The 20,415-nt window shown below is 48.5% G+C and overlaps 1 protein-coding gene across 1 annotated transcript in view; it reads left to right on the top strand.

Moving 5' to 3' along the window:
- LOC133359846 (deleted in malignant brain tumors 1 protein-like) overlaps positions 1–13,332 on the top strand; it is a 72,787-nt gene extending 59,455 nt beyond the window's left edge. Inside the window, exons 7-8 of the mRNA XM_061578400.1 lie at positions 7,596–7,859; positions 13,135–13,332. Coding sequence (XP_061434384.1) covers positions 7,596–7,859; positions 13,135–13,193 — 323 coding nt within the window. The 3' untranslated portion in view covers positions 13,194–13,332. The remainder of the gene's footprint in view (positions 1–7,595; positions 7,860–13,134) is intronic.
- Positions 13,333–20,415: the final 7,083 nt, after the last annotated feature.

Raw genomic sequence — 20,415 nt, 5'->3', positions numbered from 1 at the left:
CGTGCCCTCTCTGTTTCACCCAGACTGTCCTGTCCTGATGTGCCCTCTCTCTGCCCGTTACCAGAACTATGCCCCCTACTGTCTCCTTCCATGCCATATACACTCTAGTGCCAGAGAGAGGCTCTAACATGCACAGTTCCCCTCTTCTCAGTAGCTGGCGCTAAATGCCGTAGTGACTCAATATACATCACTACATCACCCACCCCCCCCTTCTTAATGCAATGCTGTCCTGGCTGATAACTATCCCAGATTGAACAAAATATGCCTCCACAAAAATGTTTTTTTACATTTAACAACAAAACCGACAAAACCTGTCAACCGAACAATATATTTAATTACGGAGAAAGGGGAAAAAAAACGCAATGTACAAGGACCGACCCAACCTCCAGGCAGAAAGTACAAACCCACCCCTGCATGTGTCACCAGCCACGAGCACAAGAAGGGCCAGGATCAGCTAATGACCCATCTGGCTCACGTGTGTGACAACCAACTGACTGTGCAGAAATAAATAGCGCACTGGAGAATAGTCATTTGAAATGGACGGTCCTTGAATAGATCCTCATCGCCGGACCCCCGGTGGGGTGAGTGTGGGTTCCCTGGGGGTTCCAGGGACAGGTAGAAGATGGCCTAATGGGCACGGCTCCTCCCGAGAAGAACACGGAAGTCCATCAAGAGGAGAAGTGTATGATGTCCACTCCACTCTCATCAATCCCCCTCCGATTGGAAAAACCAGCGGCTCCAACGGCGCTATGTGCTGGGATCCTGTCGGCGCAAAACCAAAAATCCCATGAGGCACAACCTCCGTGGACGCAGGCCCCAGCTCGCCGGATATACCAGACACATGGCCCTTAGGTAGTGGATATGAAGGGATCCCGCCGGGCGGAAAAAAAGGTTTCGGTCATGACGGATGCACAAACCACCGCCGGCAACCGAATTGAATCCGCACACATTGTGGCCGTTTCACCTCAGTCACTTCGACTGGGCCTGTCCATGGTTTGAACAATTTGGGTGAGATACCCACTGGAACCTGGGGGCAGTGTAACCAATCCTTGTCCCCCAGTTCCCATTTAGTCACCGAATCTTGTAGCCCCATTAGCCATTCATTTGATGACTGGCACAAGGCCGAATTCCCCCTGGAAGCCTCCCGTGCCTCCGACAATTTCTTAACGGTAAGGGGCATAATGCTAGGTATGTCAACCTTCGCCTTCTTAGGCTCCACATCCTGCAAGTTCCAGAACACCTGGAACTTGCAGGTCCCAATCGGACTGGGCTACATTTACCTGCTGACACAACATAGTATTCAGGGTCCTGTGTAATCGTTCCACCATTCTATCAGTTTGGAGGTGATAGGGCGAAGTTCGTACATTTTTGGTGCCCAACAAATCGCAAACTTCCTTCAATAATTTAGATGGTACATTTTTGCCTTGGTCAGTAAGGAGGCGCTCCCTTATCTAGGACATAAACATGAAGGAATTATTTAGTGATCGTTGCAGCCAATGGGTGTGGCAACGGCGAGGCCATTGGCCAGCACGAGAGGTACTCCACCCCACCAACACATATTTATTACCTTGCAGGAACGTGGGAAATGGCCCGAGAACGTCGAGAGCAACGAGTTCATTGACACGGGATTCCCGAATCGATTGCAAAGGTGGACGGCCCATCCTCGGAGGGGGTTTTCGGCAATTACATTCTGTGCACCTATTCAAAACATTGTAAACATCTCCTGCCATTCCGGCCAAGAGAAATCAAGTCAGAGAGTTGACAATGTTTTTTGTACTCCAAGGTGCATCAACCGTTCGTGTGCAGCCCATTTAACCTTGCCCCGCAGAATGGTGGGCACGACAATGTTATAGCAATGCACTTCACCATCCCATAGCATCAACAAACTACCCTAAAGGATGACAGGAGACAACTCCTGTCGGCTCTTCCCACACTCTACATTCCTAACGCTGCACCTCATTTTCAATAATGAGGCATCCTCCACTTGGAGTCGCCCCCATTCAGCATGGGTGAGACCGATCGTGTTATCACATGCGTCGGTAGTATCGGGAATTGTAACATCTACTGATGCCATGACAGTGGGAAATGGTCCTGTGGCAATGGGCTTACAACGCCCTGAACCCGTGAGACAAGCACACGGATCACTTGGTGACAGTCGCGACAGTGCATCAGCATTCACATGGCAAACACCTTTTCTTTATGTAACTTTAAATGAATAGTCCTGAAGGACTACCAGCCATCGGGAGAGCTGGTCCGGATGGCTGTTTGGCCCGCAACGCATACTATAGAGCTGCATGATCCGTTCGTACCTCAAACCTTCTGCCATAGAGGTACGGACGGTATTGTTGGGTGAAATAAACAATAGCCAACAGCTCTCGGCGCATCACACAGTAGTGCTGCTCAGCCGGGGAAAGCACTCTGCTCCCATACGCTACCACGCTTTCCACTCCATCTACAACCTGGGATACGTCAATTCTGGTGTTACTGGCATCAGTATCCAGGACGAAAGGCAAAGCCAAATCATGGTATCGAATGGGAGGTGCGTTGACCAGGCCATCGCGTAGTGCAACAAACGCAGCCTCCTCCTTCCCCCATCGACATTTATGGCCCTTGGCAGTGAGGACGTGGAGAGGTTTTGCGATCATGGTTAACACAAAACCGCAATAATAGGAAGCGAACCCGACAAAGCTACGCACCTCACCTGCCGACTTGGGAGTTAGCATGTGCGCACGCACGCAGTCTGATTCGGGTTCGTCGCATGCCCGACTCGCTGACAATGTGCCCCAAGTACCGAACAGACCTTTTTAAGAAAAATAGCATGCAACCAATGCAGATGTTCTTCAAGCGTATGCCTGAAAACGATCACGTCATCGAGGTAGATCAAACAAAGCGTCCCATTGGAGACTTGCCAACACCAGTTCCATGAGCCTCTGGAACGTGGCAGGAGATGAATGGAGTCCCATCGTGAGCCGGTAAAATTAAAATAACCCTTGGGGTATACGGAATGCAGTCTTAGGTTTTGAACTGTCGTCCAAAGGCAACTGCCAGAACCCAGATAACAAATCAAGAATGGAGAAAAACCTCGCCCCCGACAAAGCGTCCAAGGAGTTAAAACCTTAAAGTCCCATCCTGCTTTTTCACCAGAACAATGGTAGCCCCCCACGGACTGTTAGACAAATAAATTACGTCAGCGGCTAACTTCTCATCGACTGCCTGACACACGTGGTCCTTCATTTTGGGGCTCAGTCTATAGGTGTTTTGGTGAATGGGGGCGGCACTCCCTGTATCAATGTGGTGATGCAACAGAAACGTGCGGACTATCATATTTACCTATGCTGAAAACATCAGAAAATTATTCCAAAAGTGCAAGCAACTCGGCCCTCTGTGCATCAGACAACTCTGAGCTCTCGGAGCAGAGTGCATCCAGCCATGACTCGTCACACCTCTCTCCCTGCTCCAACTCGCACATCCCCGCCATTTTTAAATCCTTTATATTAAGTTCGCTTGCTTGCTTGCTTGCGTGCTTGCGTGCTTGCTTGCTTACGACCGTGCAAACATTTCGGTCGTTTTTAACCCACTTCCCGTGATCCAATCAAGCTGACATTTTGCACATAGACTCGTTGTGCGAGACAATTAATGTTCATGAATTTTTTTTTCAAAAATTTTACACTGTTTAGGGAAAACAAATTAAATATTTAATTACCAATTGTTTAATACTGCAGACAATCATCTGACCCATAGGTGGCAGCCATCTCAAGCCAGAGGACGAGAGGACTCTAGCCACCACGCATATAAAGGATTTAGAGTGACAAACTTTGTTTTTATGGGTTATACTTATTTCCCTTCGCAAGACGCGGCCGACGCATGAGCTAGAACAGTACCCGATTGTATAACGGACGTTTCCAGACCAGCGTTCAAAACTTGAATAAAAGGTTACTGATCACTCGCCACCAAGGTCTGAGCTTCCACTAATGTTAGTTCCCGACCAGTATTTTGTTCGAGGAAGCCTAGAGAATCCCTCCCGCAGTCGCTTCTCGGTCGAGCTGCTTCCGCAGTCACAAAGGCACGAGCATCTGTGCACCGGGGGGATTTTAACAGTTTCTTTCGCCAGTGTCTGGAGTGTGGCGTTAGCCATGCACAACCGAGTCGAGGAGGACAAAACGCCATTCGGTGGCCCGATGGTAACTCGATTCACCCCTGATCAACAAGGATCTTTAGGGGCATTTTCCCTAGGAAATCGGTTCCTAATAGATAGGGTACAGCTAGGAATTTCGAAACAAGCACTGGCCATGTCAATTGAATGTCACCAATGCACACTGTCGCCGATCGAATGGTGCACAATTTTGGTGGCAAAATATTCAAAACCCATTTCAGAGATAATAGTAGTGGATGCTCCGGTGTCAATGAGCACCCGCATCTCTACACCCTGTACAGTTCCCATGACACCTGATGATCCCGCCGCCGCAGCAACAATATGGTGGCCCAATTCCGACCATTGAACAGGACGCCATGGCCAGTCATCCCTCGCCAAAACTCGACTATCACGCTCTGCAACAAGGCGGGAAGCAACGACACGCGAATCAGGACACGAACATGATGGTCTGAGGTCACAGCAAAGGCCGTGTGTGTGGTGTGCTGCGACTCGCCTGAGCAACCATGTGGAGTAGAGGACAGCCTGGTGCATGATGACGGCACCTTGAACAGGCTCCCTTGTTCGGCAAGGCATCCCCTTGAGACGTGTCCCGGCAGGCCGCACCTGAAGCAGACAAAGGGGTCAGTCCTTGGGTGAGAGAAGGTCCTCTTTGGCAGGTTTCGACCTCCTTGTCGCCCTGCCTCGTCCTGTCTCCACCTGACGTCATCGAGCGAAGCGCAGTCTTGTCAAGGCTCCGCGCCTTCAGGTGCTCCTGTCACTTCAGAGGGTCCAGCACACGCAGCCATGCTTGCATGCCGCTTAAAATTAAAATGTGCCTGGAGGCACCGTAGAATTTTGAGCAACGACAAGTCGTCCTCTTCCGTGGCTGGCAGAATCAAGTTGAGCTCCTGGGCCAGCGACAACAGCGCTTGAGGACCAAGGAGTCGAGCCCCTCATGGTCCATCTTGGGGTACGTGGCCTGTGCCAACGACATGAGTGCGCTGCGGAAGGCGAGGGGCATCTCGGCCTCCCCCCACCTTCGTGCGGCAAACTTGTGTTGCATGTCAGATGACTTATTGAAAATCACCGACATCTGGGCGAGAGCTTGAGGCAGCATAACCATCCCACCAGGTCGCAGGTGGCGGTGAAGCACCGTCAGAATGCCGCCCAGTCACCACTCATAAGAAAGGGAAGCCTCTTTTTAAGAACAGGGACTTCTTGCCTCGATTTTGGCGGGATGTCCAATTTGGCGGGAACACCGTCGCTCCATCCGAAAAAATGGTTTCCCGCGAATGGGAAACAGCAACAACGAAGTCGTCTCCTGTTGGTCCCAACCCACATCACCCTTACACAACCGTCGCTCCAGCTCCATCACGGCGACCAACACTGCCACAGCGGTCAGTAAGTCCGCGAGACGAGTGTTGCGTGACTGGCGCACTCTCCCCGACGATGGCAGCGCGGCAAGATCACGTTCTTCTCACTGCTCCGCCAGTAGAGCCGCCTCGCATTTTTTCTCTGGGTCTGTTTGTGGAATCACCCCCTCATCGTCTACTTCGTATGATGATGCCTGGGTAAGCTGCTTTCTTCACTAAACATCGCACCACACTAAGGCTATCCCCTATCTATTATTTTTCACTTCTGACACCAGATGTAGTGGGTTCCACGTAGACAAACACTTGAACTTGGAAGCAACACGTTGATTCTAACACCCCAACAGGCTAACTGCATAAACGTACGGGATAACGAATAGGTGGTGACTACCATGAGAAACTTAGACCACAATGGGGTAACTAGACTACAATGGGGTAACTACAACCTGGGTCAGACAATAACACACTGGCTGACCCACAAAGCTGAGCGTAACGACCGAAGACCAAAGAGACGTAGAACGGGGGGTTGATTCCAGAAGATAGCCCCGATCGGCTCTTGGGTTACTCCCTTTTATGCGCCTAAGCATGGCCTGGTTCCGCCCACAGCCACGCCCCCTTATGGATCCTACTAGAAAGTTCTGGGCCACATATCACGTGTCCCGTTCGCCCCCCTCGGGCCCCCCTTTGGTCACGTGCACTCTCGGGTTCACCCAGACAGTCATGTCCTGAGGTGCCCTCTCTCTGCCCATTACCAGAACCATGCCCCCTAGCGTCACCTTACATGCCATTCACACTCTGGTGCCAGAGAGAGGCTCTAACACGCACAGCACCCCTCTTCTCTCAGTAGCTGGCGCTAAACTCCGTAGTGACTCAATATACGTCACTGCACTAGTTCAGCACACCTGGTGTGTTGGAAAGTAAATCCACAACATTTACAAAATTCGAGTAAGACGTTTCACCAGTAATTATAACTAGCATCATCAGGCGACAGCCAGAGTTGTGGAGAAATCCTTCTTAAATAGAGGGGAAAATATGATGTCGTCACTTGAGCCCTGTTAAGGGAAATTTAAATTTGAATTATGTATTCTTTTCACATGAAATTTGTAAAAAAAAGTAATTATTTAATTTCCCATTTACGAAGAACCTAGGACATTCACTAAATGTTCACACCGAAATTAATACCTCAATCGTACAATTATGCCTCTGTAACTGTTGCATTAATACTGTTATAAAAGGAGTTGAAGAATCACAAACCTATTAGTCTCTTATTGAAAACATATTCACCATTCATGAAGCTCATGTGGAACAAAACAAATCAATTGTAAAAACCTTGTTTTAAAACAGGTAATTTCACAGGAATTGCTCGTACATAATTTGAGGCATTGTGTCATATGAGTAAATCTAATGTATACATCGTATCCACTCTAGTTGCCGTTTCAATTACACTGAAAGTTAGTGACCATCACCGAAAAGACACACATTCATGATAGTCTCACGGGCGGCCCTTGGTTTGACATAGACTTCTAGACAACCCAATAATTAGAAACAGCAACTTTTAACAAGGTCAGATACAAACTATATACTTTCATATACCACGATACTTTGTGGTTGGAACCCATGGTGAACAAAATTTTGTATAAAAATACTTACATCTTGTATATCGTACATAATGCATAGTATGTACTCATGTAAATCAAGATAATTGCTAACACCATTTGTGAGTTAAGTCTGAATCAATCCTGCGCCACACACCTCCCCCATTCACCGTTTAACACTGACCATGGTAATTAAGTGTCAACAAATGTCCCTGCAAATATTGACATTTAAAGGACACTACAAGCTAAGCCAGCCTTTCATTTCATAGTACTCTATGGCAAGTTCTGTTTGCTTCAATTGACACTTTTAAATATCCGTTTTAAATGACATACTTTTCTCATCAACACAGTTGGACAAACAAGAGGGCATACTGTATATACAAAATATATGGTGATCGTTTTATCTAATGGGTTATATGCCACTTCAGTGGTTTAAGTTAATGACGTATTTATACCTTGCAATCAGTCTGTCCCAATCATGTTTATTTGACATTGCAGTTCCTCCACAAGTCACTGTCACCGTCATCGTCAACAGCCTTACAGCCATTACGGTCTCATGGGTGGCTCCTATTTCAGATGTGGACTACTACGTGGTATACTTAAGTGAAACCGACAACCCAACAGCAGTGATGAGCTTCATTTTGTACTCCGGTACAACACAAGCATTTACTGATCTGGTCCCTGGTAGAAGTTATGACGCGTCTGTAACCACGCACAGTGGTATCAACTCCCAATCGTCAACCATTGTCACGGGCATAACCTGTAAGTATATGCATTGTTAATATTCAGACCATTATTTCGGTGAGCACCACAAACGAAACACATTTTCATAAGCAAGACCAATCACCATAAATAGAATCCAGATGTTTTATTACAATGGCTTTGTAAACAACCACAATGTAATTTTTCTAAATGTATTGTTGTTTTTGATCTACGTTAAGAATAATTGAATACAAATTCGAAGATAAATAGTGATCAAATTATAATACATTGCATGAATCTACAAAGAATAGCATGCTCTATTGAAAAATATCTAATACATTTCGACCCCTTATTGCTAAACACACATTTATTTACCAAATCCGACTGTTTTTATGTCCGCAAACCTCCTATATACAGTATAACTAATAATAGTTAAATAAAATACCATCATGTGGCAATTGGTAAACAATTTTAAATATATTTTGGAGAAATACAACCCGAATTATACATAAGGGAACTTTTGAAGGCAGATCTAGATTATGATAAAATAATGAATGCACAAAAGATTAAAAGTGCTCAATGACTCGAATGAGTGCATTCTGGTATTACACCAAGAGATAGGACATGTCATTAGAAGGGATGACGGCCAGTGGTCGAGTGGCATCAATAGGAGGGAATGTGCCTAAGAGTGTATGCACCCAGGAGATGGAGCAATGATATCAGTTCGTTGCAGGCGCTAGATGGACTGTTACATTACAGAATCATCAGGGATGCTGATTTCCTGAGGAAGCCTTCATCCAAAAGTAGACTGATCATGGCTGATGTTGATGACAAAGCTTTATATGATTTAGTATTACACTGCATAGCACCATCGTTTCCAAGAATCAAAGTGGGAGCATACTTCCCTGTTCATGCAAAATACTTCCAAGCTTCCCCAAAAGTCACTATAGGTCCATAATTGCCAAGATTGGCATCTAAATCTTCATGATTGTGTCAAAACGATTACCAAGGTGGAACCTGGTCAAAGCTGACTGGGGTCAATATTAGGAGGCTGTATAGAGAGTGGAGAGTCGAATGCCCACAACACCAGAATGCTATCACCATTTTATTAGCCTCCTTACTGCAGCCGCCAAGAAAAGGCATTCGCGAGGCTTCCGGAAAGAATCTACTCCCTGCTGGACAAAAGAAACCCAGGACCTGCTCCAACAGTACACCCAGGTGGGCAGCCAGAGGTTGGATAGGCCTTGCTAGAGTCTTTAGACTCGGCCAGACGCCAGCGGTGGATTGAGTGCATTGAAAGCCTGCACTTCACTCACTCCAGCCGCAATGTCTGGGCGCTACGATGACACCTAGGTTCTGCTAATCCAACAAAATCCAGCCCAACGCTATCGCCTCACTTAGGTCTTATGTGACCTGGCATAAACTGTACACCAAAACAATGAAACTCTGATGAATCCCAAAAGCATGGTGGGAGGCAATTTTCATTGCAATACCCAAACTTGGCAAGCCAACTTATAACCTGGGAAGTTATTGGCCAACATCACTTAGGTGCACCACCTATAAACTGCTGGAACACATCATGCTCTAGAGAATCACCTCCCTTGTCGGGTCTGATCCCTGCAGAACAAGCGGAATTCCAGCTTGGATGCATCTGCTGTGATCCTATTTTAGCCCATGCGATCCACATTGAGGTCATATTCCAGAAGAAATCCAAGACCAGCGCAAACTATGAAAGTAACCTTTTGCAGCAACAATATGCGACATAACACCACTCTGACCTATCTCAATGAAGCTGGACCCTACGCTAATATTCTATGACCACCTGACAAACATAGCCACCAAGTTCAAAACAAGGCTCAACCTGGTCTTTAAACTTACAAGCACAAGCTGGGGAGTATCAGCACCAGTGCTACAGACATCAATGGTGGTCCTTGTGTACTCTGTATCCGAGTGTAATGCGGGCGTAAATGGGCGGGGCGGATATGACGATCCGAGAGGGAGGAGTCAGGGTGACGTGGGGGAGAAGTTATAGCGGGGAGACAGGAAGCTATCTGGGTCAGTCGGGGGAGTGAAGGGTGGTGAACACGTTGGGTGGTCGCCGTGCCTCAGCCTGGTGGCTGAGGGGCTCATGACGGCGCCAGCCAGCGGGGTGGAAGAGAGAGTGGAGGATTGAGGTAGGAAATGGCGAGATAGCCATAGAGGCCACGAAGGGCTGACATTGGGAGGTGGCGAGATCGCCACGCACGGAGGAACAGGGAGCAGAGATGGAGCTGCTGGGGGAGCAGCCAGAGGGCTGTACCAAGAGCCTGCAGCGGAGCTGCAGGAGCGTGGAAGGCTACGGGAGCGAAGGCAGATGTGGGGCTGCCAGGGAGAGAGTCTCAGGAGGAGTGCCGTGTGGGAAGGAGAACGCGAACCCCAAATAAAGGACACGGAGTCAGCAAGAAGTGTCTGAGTCCTTTTATTACACTGGAGTCAGAAGTGAAACGGCATCTTAAAACAACTGAGAGAAAGAAGAAAAAAAAATATTCCTGCTACATCATCCGACGACGACGACCTTCCTCAGACAGTGGACCTGCCTGCAATGGAAGAGGAGATCCGTTCTGGAACGAGTACGGGTCCGGGTGAGCAAGGTGTCGCCGCGTCGGTGGACCTGTCTGTGCCGAAGGATGCCAACTTACGATGGAGACAGATGGTGATGCAGATGGGGACCTTGAAAATCGTGCTGGCGCGACTGTGTGAGTTCACCACGCCGAGGACGACGTCGGGGAGGCCCGGTGGTGATCCGCAGGCCTCTGCCTTTCCTGCGCTGCCAGCGCCATTGCCACGTGGCACGAAGACGCCATCTTGGGCGTGGCAGGGGAGAAACGGCGGGAAGCCGCCATCTTGTCTTCACCGCGGCGGGAGGACGCCGCCATCTTCAATATCGCGGCGGAGAGGCAGCCTTGCGCTGCCATCTGGAGGTGCCGCGGGGTGAGAGCCTGCTGTGAGCTGCTGTTTTTCGAGGGGGTGCTGCGAGGAGAAGACGCCGATGCTGCAGCTGCTGGGGCGGGAGCTTCCCGTCCTGGCTCGGGTGCGTGACAACGGAGCCGTCAAGTCGCCGAACGAGTTCTGCGAGGCGTCTCAAGTTGCCACCCTGCCGTCCTCTTCTTGCTGCAGCCCCGGGCGAGTCATAACGATACGCACCCGGCCTTAACACACACCTCACTCATCTTTCGAGGGCCGGGGGGCTATTTTGGGTTTCTCTTATGACTCGATTGTGCGGAGCGCGGTTCGGACTGTGTGTATGTGTGTGTAATAACGATGAACGCGCTATCTGCTTGTTGCTTGGTGTCAATATAAGTGTGTGCGTGTGTTGAGAATGGACGGAGAGTCTGCTGTAGTTGCTGAGTGTCAAATTGTGTGTGTGGGCTGCTGCGTGGAGTTGTTATCTTGATGGTGAAGTTAATTATTAACTTGGGAGCGTCGGGTATCTTGCGCTGTATATTGTGGGTTACCTTGTGCGATGGGCTTAATTGGAAAAAAAAAATATTTTTTTTTGGTGTATTGTGCTGCGAGGTGCTGTGTGCGATGCGATTGTTGCAAGAGAGAGAATAATTGTGTTGTTGCTGCAAAGTTACGACAGGATTAATGGTGTGTTGGTTGCCTGCAGATCTGCTTGCTATTGTGTTTAAATGTACGCGTGTGATCGCAATATGCTGATTGTATGTGCTGTTATACTGTTCTGTATGGTTATGGGGTGCGATGCAGTGGTTGATTATTGGAATTGGGATTGTTATTATATTGTGCGTACCTGTTGGAAATTGGTAACAAATTCGAGGGGGACCCAAAAATTTGGTTGTATGGTTGTTGTGCACACGAGATTGCGTGTATATTATAGAGGGGGACCATAAAATTTGGTTGTATGGGTGTTGTGCACACGAGATTGCGTGTATATTATAGAGGGGGACCCAAAAATTTGGTTGTATGGGTGTTGTGCACACGAGATTGCGTGTATATTATAGGGGTAATTGAGCTTTTTGAGAATGAGGGTGCGCGATGACGCCGTTGTGGGTGGTTTAGATGTTAATGCTAATGGGATCGTAAATTGGCGCCAAGTGGCGTCGCGTATTCGGTTGATCGCATGCAGCCACGAGTTGCTTTGCGAGTTGGGTTGTGTAACCAATGTGGTTGGTAAAATATTGGTTAAAAATTCCACGATATGACAGCTGTGCGCAGCAAGCTGGGGCTGTGCGTCTATCGTTGGTGGGGTTGTTATAACGTGACGGGGGATGCGTCTTGTGACCCCCAGCTAAGGGAAGCTGGGGTGCACCAATGGAGAAAACTGGCCACGTGTTCGCACGTTGGGCCGCCATTTTGCGCGCACGCGGGGTATGGCGACGATGCGCTTTGCGGAAAGGGCCGCCATTTTGAGTGCGCGCGAGAGATTGCGCGAACGCGCTGGGCGAAGGGGGACGCCATTTTGAGCGCGCGGGAAAAACCGGGGTGGGGCAAATATTCCATCTGTTATGCCTGCCATTGTTGATTGGGTGATGCACGAGTTGTGGTCACATCGGGCTATGGCTGATGGCTGACCTGACAGCCCGGAGGCGAAACCTCCGTGGTATGTCTTAAACTAATGGGCCATGTGCTCATATGGCTCGGGGAGTCATGGTTCAGTTGTGCGGTGGCAGACTGAACCTGGTGTGCCGGGGGCTCACGGGATCTGGGTTAGGGTGTTATTGTCTCTATAAGAGAACATTGCCCCGTGGGGGGAGTACAGGGGGTCTGGCATTGCTGGGGGATGAACCTTCCCTGGGCTATAAAGCATCGGACTATACGAGGCTGGTGTGTGTCCATCTCTGATGGGATAGTAAGGGAGGAGCGTGGCCGAGTTGCTGCTCATCCCCGAAATTGCACTAGCTGAGAGTATGGTCAGTGGATGTTGCTGTGGGTTGACGACCACGGTGGGGGTTAGGGCGAGTTAAACATTACCGCTGGGGAGCGTGGCTCTCTCCACGCGAGGGTGTGCGATTAGGCGTTTTGTTGGGTTGCTGAGAGTGACCATGGGTACATGCTGTGTACGTGCGATGTCTGTGCTGGTCCTCAAGGGAGGACTGCTGGTGGGTAAGAGCAGAAAATTTTGTTGTTGTTGTTGACGTGTAAATAATATTGTTGTTAAAATGTAAATAATGGGGCATCCATTGCGTTATTTTGGGTATTTATGGGGAGTTTTTTTTAAGCGGGCTGGATTTACATCATCTCCACTACCCTGAGGCCGGGTGGCTGTCGTGTACGACATGCGGATGTGCGTTGTTGTGCTGTGCCTCAGGGGATTGGATTCTCCTTCTCGTCACAGATTCTTCAGCTCCCGTCGCACTGGGTGTTACCTGGTGTGCTAGCTGGATGAGGACTTGAAGGAGCAATTGAGCGCCGTTCGTCATTCTGCTCTACCACTTGCTCTTTGACGTTGGACTTGAGCCGAGCGGATGGAACTGCAACATGGACACGCACTAAAACATCACATTTCTGGATTGTGCGCGTTGGCCGTTCTTGCGTGTCAGTTGCCGTTTTGTTCATTGTGCCATTTTTATTCTTGTTGATGTTGCGCGGAGGACAGGCCGGTGTTCTGTTCCAGTTCCTGATACCTCCCCTTTCGTTGCTTGTGTTGTTGTTGTTATAATCTCCGTTGTGTCTGGGGGACTCCTGATTGTGATGCCTTCGCCCGCATTATTTTGTTCTGTTTCAGCCGAGGACGGCTGGGATTTTCTCTACGGGGGAGGGTAGTGTAATGCGGGCGTAAATGGGCGGGGCGGATATGACGATCCGAGAGGGAGGAGTCAGGGTGACGTGGGGGAGAAGTTATAGCGGGGAGACAGGAAGCTATCTGGGTCAGTCGGGGGAGTGAAGGGTGGTGAACACGTTGGGTGGTCGCCGTGCCTCAGCCTGGTGGCTGAGGGGCTCATGACGGCGCCAGCCAGCGGGGTGGAAGAGAGAGTGGAGGATTGAGGTAGGAAATGGCGAGATAGCCATAGAGGCCACGAAGGGCTGACATTGGGAGGTGGCGAGATCGCCACGCACGGAGGAACAGGGAGCAGAGATGGAGCTGCTGGGGGAGCAGCCAGAGGGCTGTACCAAGAGCCTGCAGCGGAGCTGCAGGAGCGTGGAAGGCTACGGGAGCGAAGGCAGATGTGGGGCTGCCAGGGAGAGAGTCTCAGGAGGAGTGCCGTGTGGGAAGGAGAACGCGAACCCCAAATAAAGGACACGGAGTCAGCAAGAAGTGTCTGAGTCCTTTTATTACACGAGTACTATGCATTAGTATGGACAAGAAGTTGACACACTAGACTTTTTGATGTCCAATTGAACACGATCATGCATTGTATCAAGTTGACCAAAACACCCTGGCTGTCCGTGATGCCACCTATCTCTTCCCCACCCACCCGCCGCTAAGCTGCAACCACCCGGGAAGTCCTGCGAATAGAAGATACAAAGTCGCCTTGCCATTCATCAGGACCTCACTAACGTTCCTTTTCATCCCTTAAAGTCACACAAGCCCTTTTGGATCAATATGCTATACCTTAAGCAATGCAAGTTCAATCCCGATAAATCCTGGAGCGTTGAATGTAGTTATTTTGAACTCACGAACACCTTGTGAAAACCCCATTGCAGATGATGTCTTGGTTTGATCTTCTACGAAGCTCATAGTCCACCCTAAGCTGCATCCGCACAAGCCATGACAATACCTCATCCACAAATGGAAAATGTAAAACTGTCCAGTGTGCGACTGTGGTCATCCAGAACAGACACAGTACAACATATAACGATGCAATGTCCGATTGAGAAATACAAAGACATCACGGCGATACAATCCGCTGCTCCTGACACAGTTATCTGGCTTGACCTCCTGAATGTGAAATTGTAGTTGTTGCTCTGCATATAAATTATCCATTCGAAAAAATTCCAATCTTCCGTTTGTATGTATGTTGAACTTCTTTCGCACCATATTAGCAAATTTTGCTATTCAGATTCGCGAGGGAAGGACAACGAACTAACATACATAACAGTTCCAAAGAAATAGGGTTTCAAACTAAATGTAAAAGTGCATAAGTACCAGTGGCTTCCTAATATTGGAAGAGTGTTCCAGACGTCTGCAGAAACGCATCTGAAAGCCCACCATCTACACATTAAATTAATGAAGCAACTCTTCTCAGTCATATGGGTAAACATATGTCAATGCATACACACCTCATCATGACTGGCAATAGATCATCGTGTAAAGCTATCTCTGGATATCGCCTAGTGAGCAAGATGCAGTGCATTTACCTCGAGTATTCAGCCACTTATTCTGACATAACAATAGGCACATGATGATGTATCGATTATTGCATTGCACTGCATGCATTGCATAGTGAGTTTGAGAAACGATTATTTGATATTAGTATACATGGTGTGTAATCATTCCACGTGATCTCTGAAATCAATAGAAGTTTATTCAGTACATTTACCATACACAATATAAAAAATACCCCATACATCATTGTACAGAATAATGACCCTGAATTGTAATTATTTATAATGTCGCATGGTAGGCGAATCGTTACACGTCATCATCAATTTGCGTGTGTTTTTTATTATTAGATATGCCAATTCGGCTGGCTGGGAATGCCATCGCATGTCAGGGCCGGGTGGAGGTGTTCTACAATGGCGAGTGGGGCACGGTGTGTGACGACTTCTGGAGCCCACAGAATGCCAAGGTCGTGTGTCGTCAGCTGGGTTGTGGGCTCACTGCATTTGCCGTGTCATATGCATACTTTGGATTGGGCAGTGGCCGTATCTGGCTCGACGATGTTCAATGCTCTGGTTACGAGACTCAGCTTTCCGACTGTAGGCATCTTCCCTGGGGGAATAACGACTGCAGCCACTATGAAGATGCCTCGGTCATCTGCTTGCAAGGTTACTTAAATGAATGTGTGTTGGTCAATATGTGTGTGTGCTCTGTTGTCTTGTTATTGCATACCCAATAAAATTACGTTGATTGCTATCAATAAATGTATTCTTTATCCACTTAAGATAAATTTCACATGTGTTTCATGCATTACTTCGAAAGTTTATCCTAAAACTGATTTTTGAAGGTTTTACATTGGATTCAACAAAATAATTCCATTTGATAATCGACTTCATTGCGCTTCTGAAAAAGATCTACAGTACATAGCTCAGTGGGTCTTACCTGGTAAAGTAATGAATGTAAATTTTATTTAAGTATTATTTGAAGATATAAAACTAACTTCAATAGGTAAAAAATATGTGCAGGACAGAATAAAATTATAACTTACACTCAAAAATGTGTCTAACAGCAACACTTAACTGGAATCTCAGCATCTTATGCATGTCCAGATGACATTTCCATTATTTTGTGAAACGTTCATTGTTAAAAAATACAATCTAAACATAAAAAAATCAGTCAATACAATATTATCACATTTAGAAGTTTATAGGTCAATAGTAAATCAATTCAACAATTAAATAATAGGAAATGGTAATTTAAAATTCACAAATGAAACAATTTAATGACACATTCATTTCAAAATTATTAAATTATGAAAGTGTGTTAAAAGGTGGTCACGACGTTCACAAATTTAGTAATGTTTTTAATTCGTCTGTCTATTAATGATCTGGAAAAAAAATCGCTAAATAAGTGAAATACTATCTTGATAAAATGTCACCCATGCCTGTTGCAGTTTTAACCATCATTAACAAGACTACCACGACCATGACAGTCTCAGGGACGAATGATCTTCCAGACTCGTTCTCCTTCTGGGCCTACTTGCGAGAGACTGCGAGTAGAAACTTGGTTACAACATTCCCGATTAACTCAACCACGACAACATTTACTGGCCTGGTTCCTGGAAGAAACTACTCCTTGTTTGTGGAGGCTTCCAATGCGACCGTTTCATACGAGTCAGATGTGGTCATGGAAAGAACTTGTAAGTACCAATGTGGTCAACTGTGCAGACTATATTAATATAGACAGAAATGTGTGTATGCTACTATATATCACTTATTATAAGCCCATTTTGTATCTTACACATTGTAAGTCTTAATTTGGTATTGAAAACATTTCACCACCATGTAATGCTTCTGTAGTGGGTTCGAATTAGGTGCACACACACGCAGCTTGGAGGCAACACTATTTATTAAATGGTAAGTAATATAACACTGTACATGAGGTGGTGACCACCTTCCTCAACTCACTAACACTCTGGAACACAACACAGACTGGACCAGGCAGGCAACGGCCTGCCTGGCCCAGGACGACGACTCGGGACTTGACGACCGATGATGTCTTCACTTTGGAGTACAGTACAACAGCCTTGCTCTGCGTTCACACCACGCTTATATTTGCTTTGGCGTGGCCGGCTCCGCCCAGGCGTGGCTGGCTCTCTCCAGGCCACGCCTCCCTTCCCAGGACACGCCTCACTTCCCCCACCTCTGGGAAGGTCCGGATCCCTCCAGCACGTGACCCCCCAGGCACCCCCTTGGGGCCCCCAGCCTCGTACGGGCCGACACAGTAGTGACCGTTCTATGTCACTACATCACCCCCCCCTGTATAAACACACAGCCGTCCCCGGCTGTAACACAACTGTGAAACATCGAAAAGGTTTGCCTCCGAACCAGCAACATCAATAAATGACCGGCGACCGATAAGAAATACAATCACGTAATATATACAGAATCGACGAGGGTAAAAGGAAGGGAACCGCATAGAAAACGGGGAATTAACAACAAATATACATGAAAACTGGCTAACCGACTTACGCTCCAGCACAGCCCCCCCCCCCCCCCCCCCGTGAGAATCACACATGCACCGACATGTGAGTGTGGCCATTGAAACGACGGCGTAGGCAATGAGCAAGGAGTCTGAGAGGCATGTAGAGCAGCCAGTCTTCAACGAGTCCATGTGGCCGGGCCTGGGGAACCAGAAACGGCCCAAAGGGCATGGCCTCTCCCCCCAGGAGTCAAGAACAGGAGGAGCAGGAGTAGCTGACGCATGCTCCACTCCCCCCCCCAGTCCATAGCCGGTCGGCATAACCGGCGACTCCAAGGTGCCAGGTAGATACTGCCTCCTGTGACGAGAACCAAACCCTCCTGAGGCATCACTCAACGAACACTCGCCTCCGCTCTTCGGACATGACAGTCACCCGTTAGCACCCCCCCGCCTTTCCGACGTGGCGTCACAACCAGTAGCACGCGTCGGCCATATCGGGGGGGGGGGGGGAATTTCCATGTTACCACCCCACCGCCTTTCCAACGCGGCGTCACAACCAGTAGCACGCGTCGGCCATATCGGGGGGGGAATTTCCATGTTACCACCCCACCGCCTTTCCGACGCGGTGTCACAACCAGTAGCACGCGTCGGCCATATCGGGGGGATTTTAACCCAGTCTCTCTCCAAGACTCGCATCGCAGCATATAGCTGTACCGACCGAGCTGAGACCCAGTCTCTCTCCAAGACTCGCATCGCAGCATATAGCTGTACCGACCGAGCTGAGACGACCCAGTCTCTCTCCAAGACTCGCATCCAAGCATATAGCTGTACCGACCGAGCTGAAACGACCCATCGTTCACTCACTGCACAACATGCACCCTAACAACTGAGGGATACAGTCCCAACGTAACAGGACAACTCCACCTGAACCTTACGAATCTCCAGCCCACTGTTTCAACGCGCCTCGGAGGGTCTCAACCTCCGAGCCGTCAGGTCAAGCTGTAAGCCATAGCATGACGGGACCACACTCCCTGAGCCATGTGAGCGCACAGCCCACTAGGCTAGACAAGCCACAGAGTGTCTCGATCTCCGGGCTGTCAGGTCAAGCCGTCAGACACAGCATGACGGGACCACACTCTCTGAGCCATGTGAGCGCACAGCCCACTAGGCTAGACATGCCACGGAGTGTTTCAATCTCCAGACTGTCAGGTCAAGCCGTCAGCCATTGCATGACGGGACCACACTCTCCGAGCCATGTGAGCGCACAGCCCACTAGGCTAGACAAGCCACAGAGTGTCTCGATCTCCGGGCTGTCAGGTCAAGCCATCAGACACAGCATGACGGGACCACACTCTCCGAGCCATGTGAGCGCACAGCTCACTAGGCTAGACATGCCACGGAGTGTTTCAATCTCCGGGCTGTCAGGTCAAGCCGTCAGCCATTGCATGACGGGACCACACTCTCCGAGCCATGTGAGCGCACAGCTCACTAGGCTAGACATGCCACGGAGTGATTTCAATCTCTGCGCTGTCAGGTCAAGCCGTCAGTCATAGCATGACGGGACCACAATGTTCGTGTTAGACACGCAACACTCACTGGGCCATCCTGGTCAGGATCTGCACCCCAAGATAGGTGACAGCCAGCACCACAATTCCAAATCCCTGGCAGCATGTCACCATCGCAATTTAACACCATCACAACACATACAATTTGAATTATGATCCCCCACAGAACTGATCCAATGCCGAACAGGTACGCACAATTTGTGACGATCCCGAATATTTAATGGTCACAACAATACACCTCACATCCCGTATCCGTACACATCATCTCCGAGACTCGCATTGCAGCATGCAGCTGTACCAACCGAGTGGAGAGAGCAACGCAATTTGACGGCAATTAACGGAAACGCACCCCTGATTCACGGAGAACACAAGGGGCATTCCCGCACAAAAGACATCATCCGTGCAACAACGGACAGGAACCAACCAGTGAGTTTGAAACAAACCGAACCTGTCATTTCAAAATCCCCTTCAACATTAACCATGGGACTCAGGGCATTCGAATTTTGAGAGCAAAAAAACTAGACAACCCCCAAGAATCGCCGAATTGATTAATACAGTATATGCAGTATACGAAGTTCGTACAGTCAATCATATGGAGCAATGCTCCATCCAGTCCCCAAATGGCAACACACACAATCAATACCCCAGACAATCCGTATATAGTAAATAATTACAAGCAAGTACCCAACAGTCCATACACTGTTAACAATTTCAAGCAAAGCTCCATATGGTCTGTACCTTGGCAACAATGACGATCAAAGTTTCTGACAGTTACACGTGACAATCACGAGCGAAACTCCATACAGTATACACAATAACAATGGCGATTTCGCAACAAAACGATGTAACAGCACGAGTCATTAACACGGCAACCTACAGGATATCAACGGAGCTAGGGACACCCAACAACGAATTAATCATTAACTACACCCTGAAGATACCGATCTCAACGCCGTAATTAACAACAACACTGTTACAAGCAGACACCCGCATGAACGCCGCGTCGATTTATCACGCACACAACCGGACGAACACGCTCCGCAAACCAGCGAGTAAAAAAAAACACCCGCGATCGCAACCCAGCGCACGTAAGATGGGTGAAGATATTATTATTTTTCTTGAGGCCGGGTGCTGTGAATAGCGGAGGGCGGCAAGGTGGAGCACTGGGACGCCCCAAAGAATCTTGCATGGTGAACACGGCCTGCTCTTGCGAACCCCCATCCACAAGACGGGGGCGCCACCTGCACATGTGGAACTCCCCCTCCGCAGGCGTTGATGTCGGCGGAAGCGGCATTTCGGCAGCAGGAGC

The sequence above is a fragment of the Lethenteron reissneri genome, chromosome 66 (genome assembly GCF_015708825.2).
Source record: "Lethenteron reissneri isolate LAM-NWPU_2019-01 chromosome 66, ASM1570882v1, whole genome shotgun sequence".
Lineage (NCBI taxonomy): Eukaryota > Metazoa > Chordata > Hyperoartia > Petromyzontiformes > Petromyzontidae > Lethenteron > Lethenteron reissneri.
Note: the sequence above shows the minus strand (reverse complement) of the source record. Positions and strands in the feature narration are given on the sequence as shown.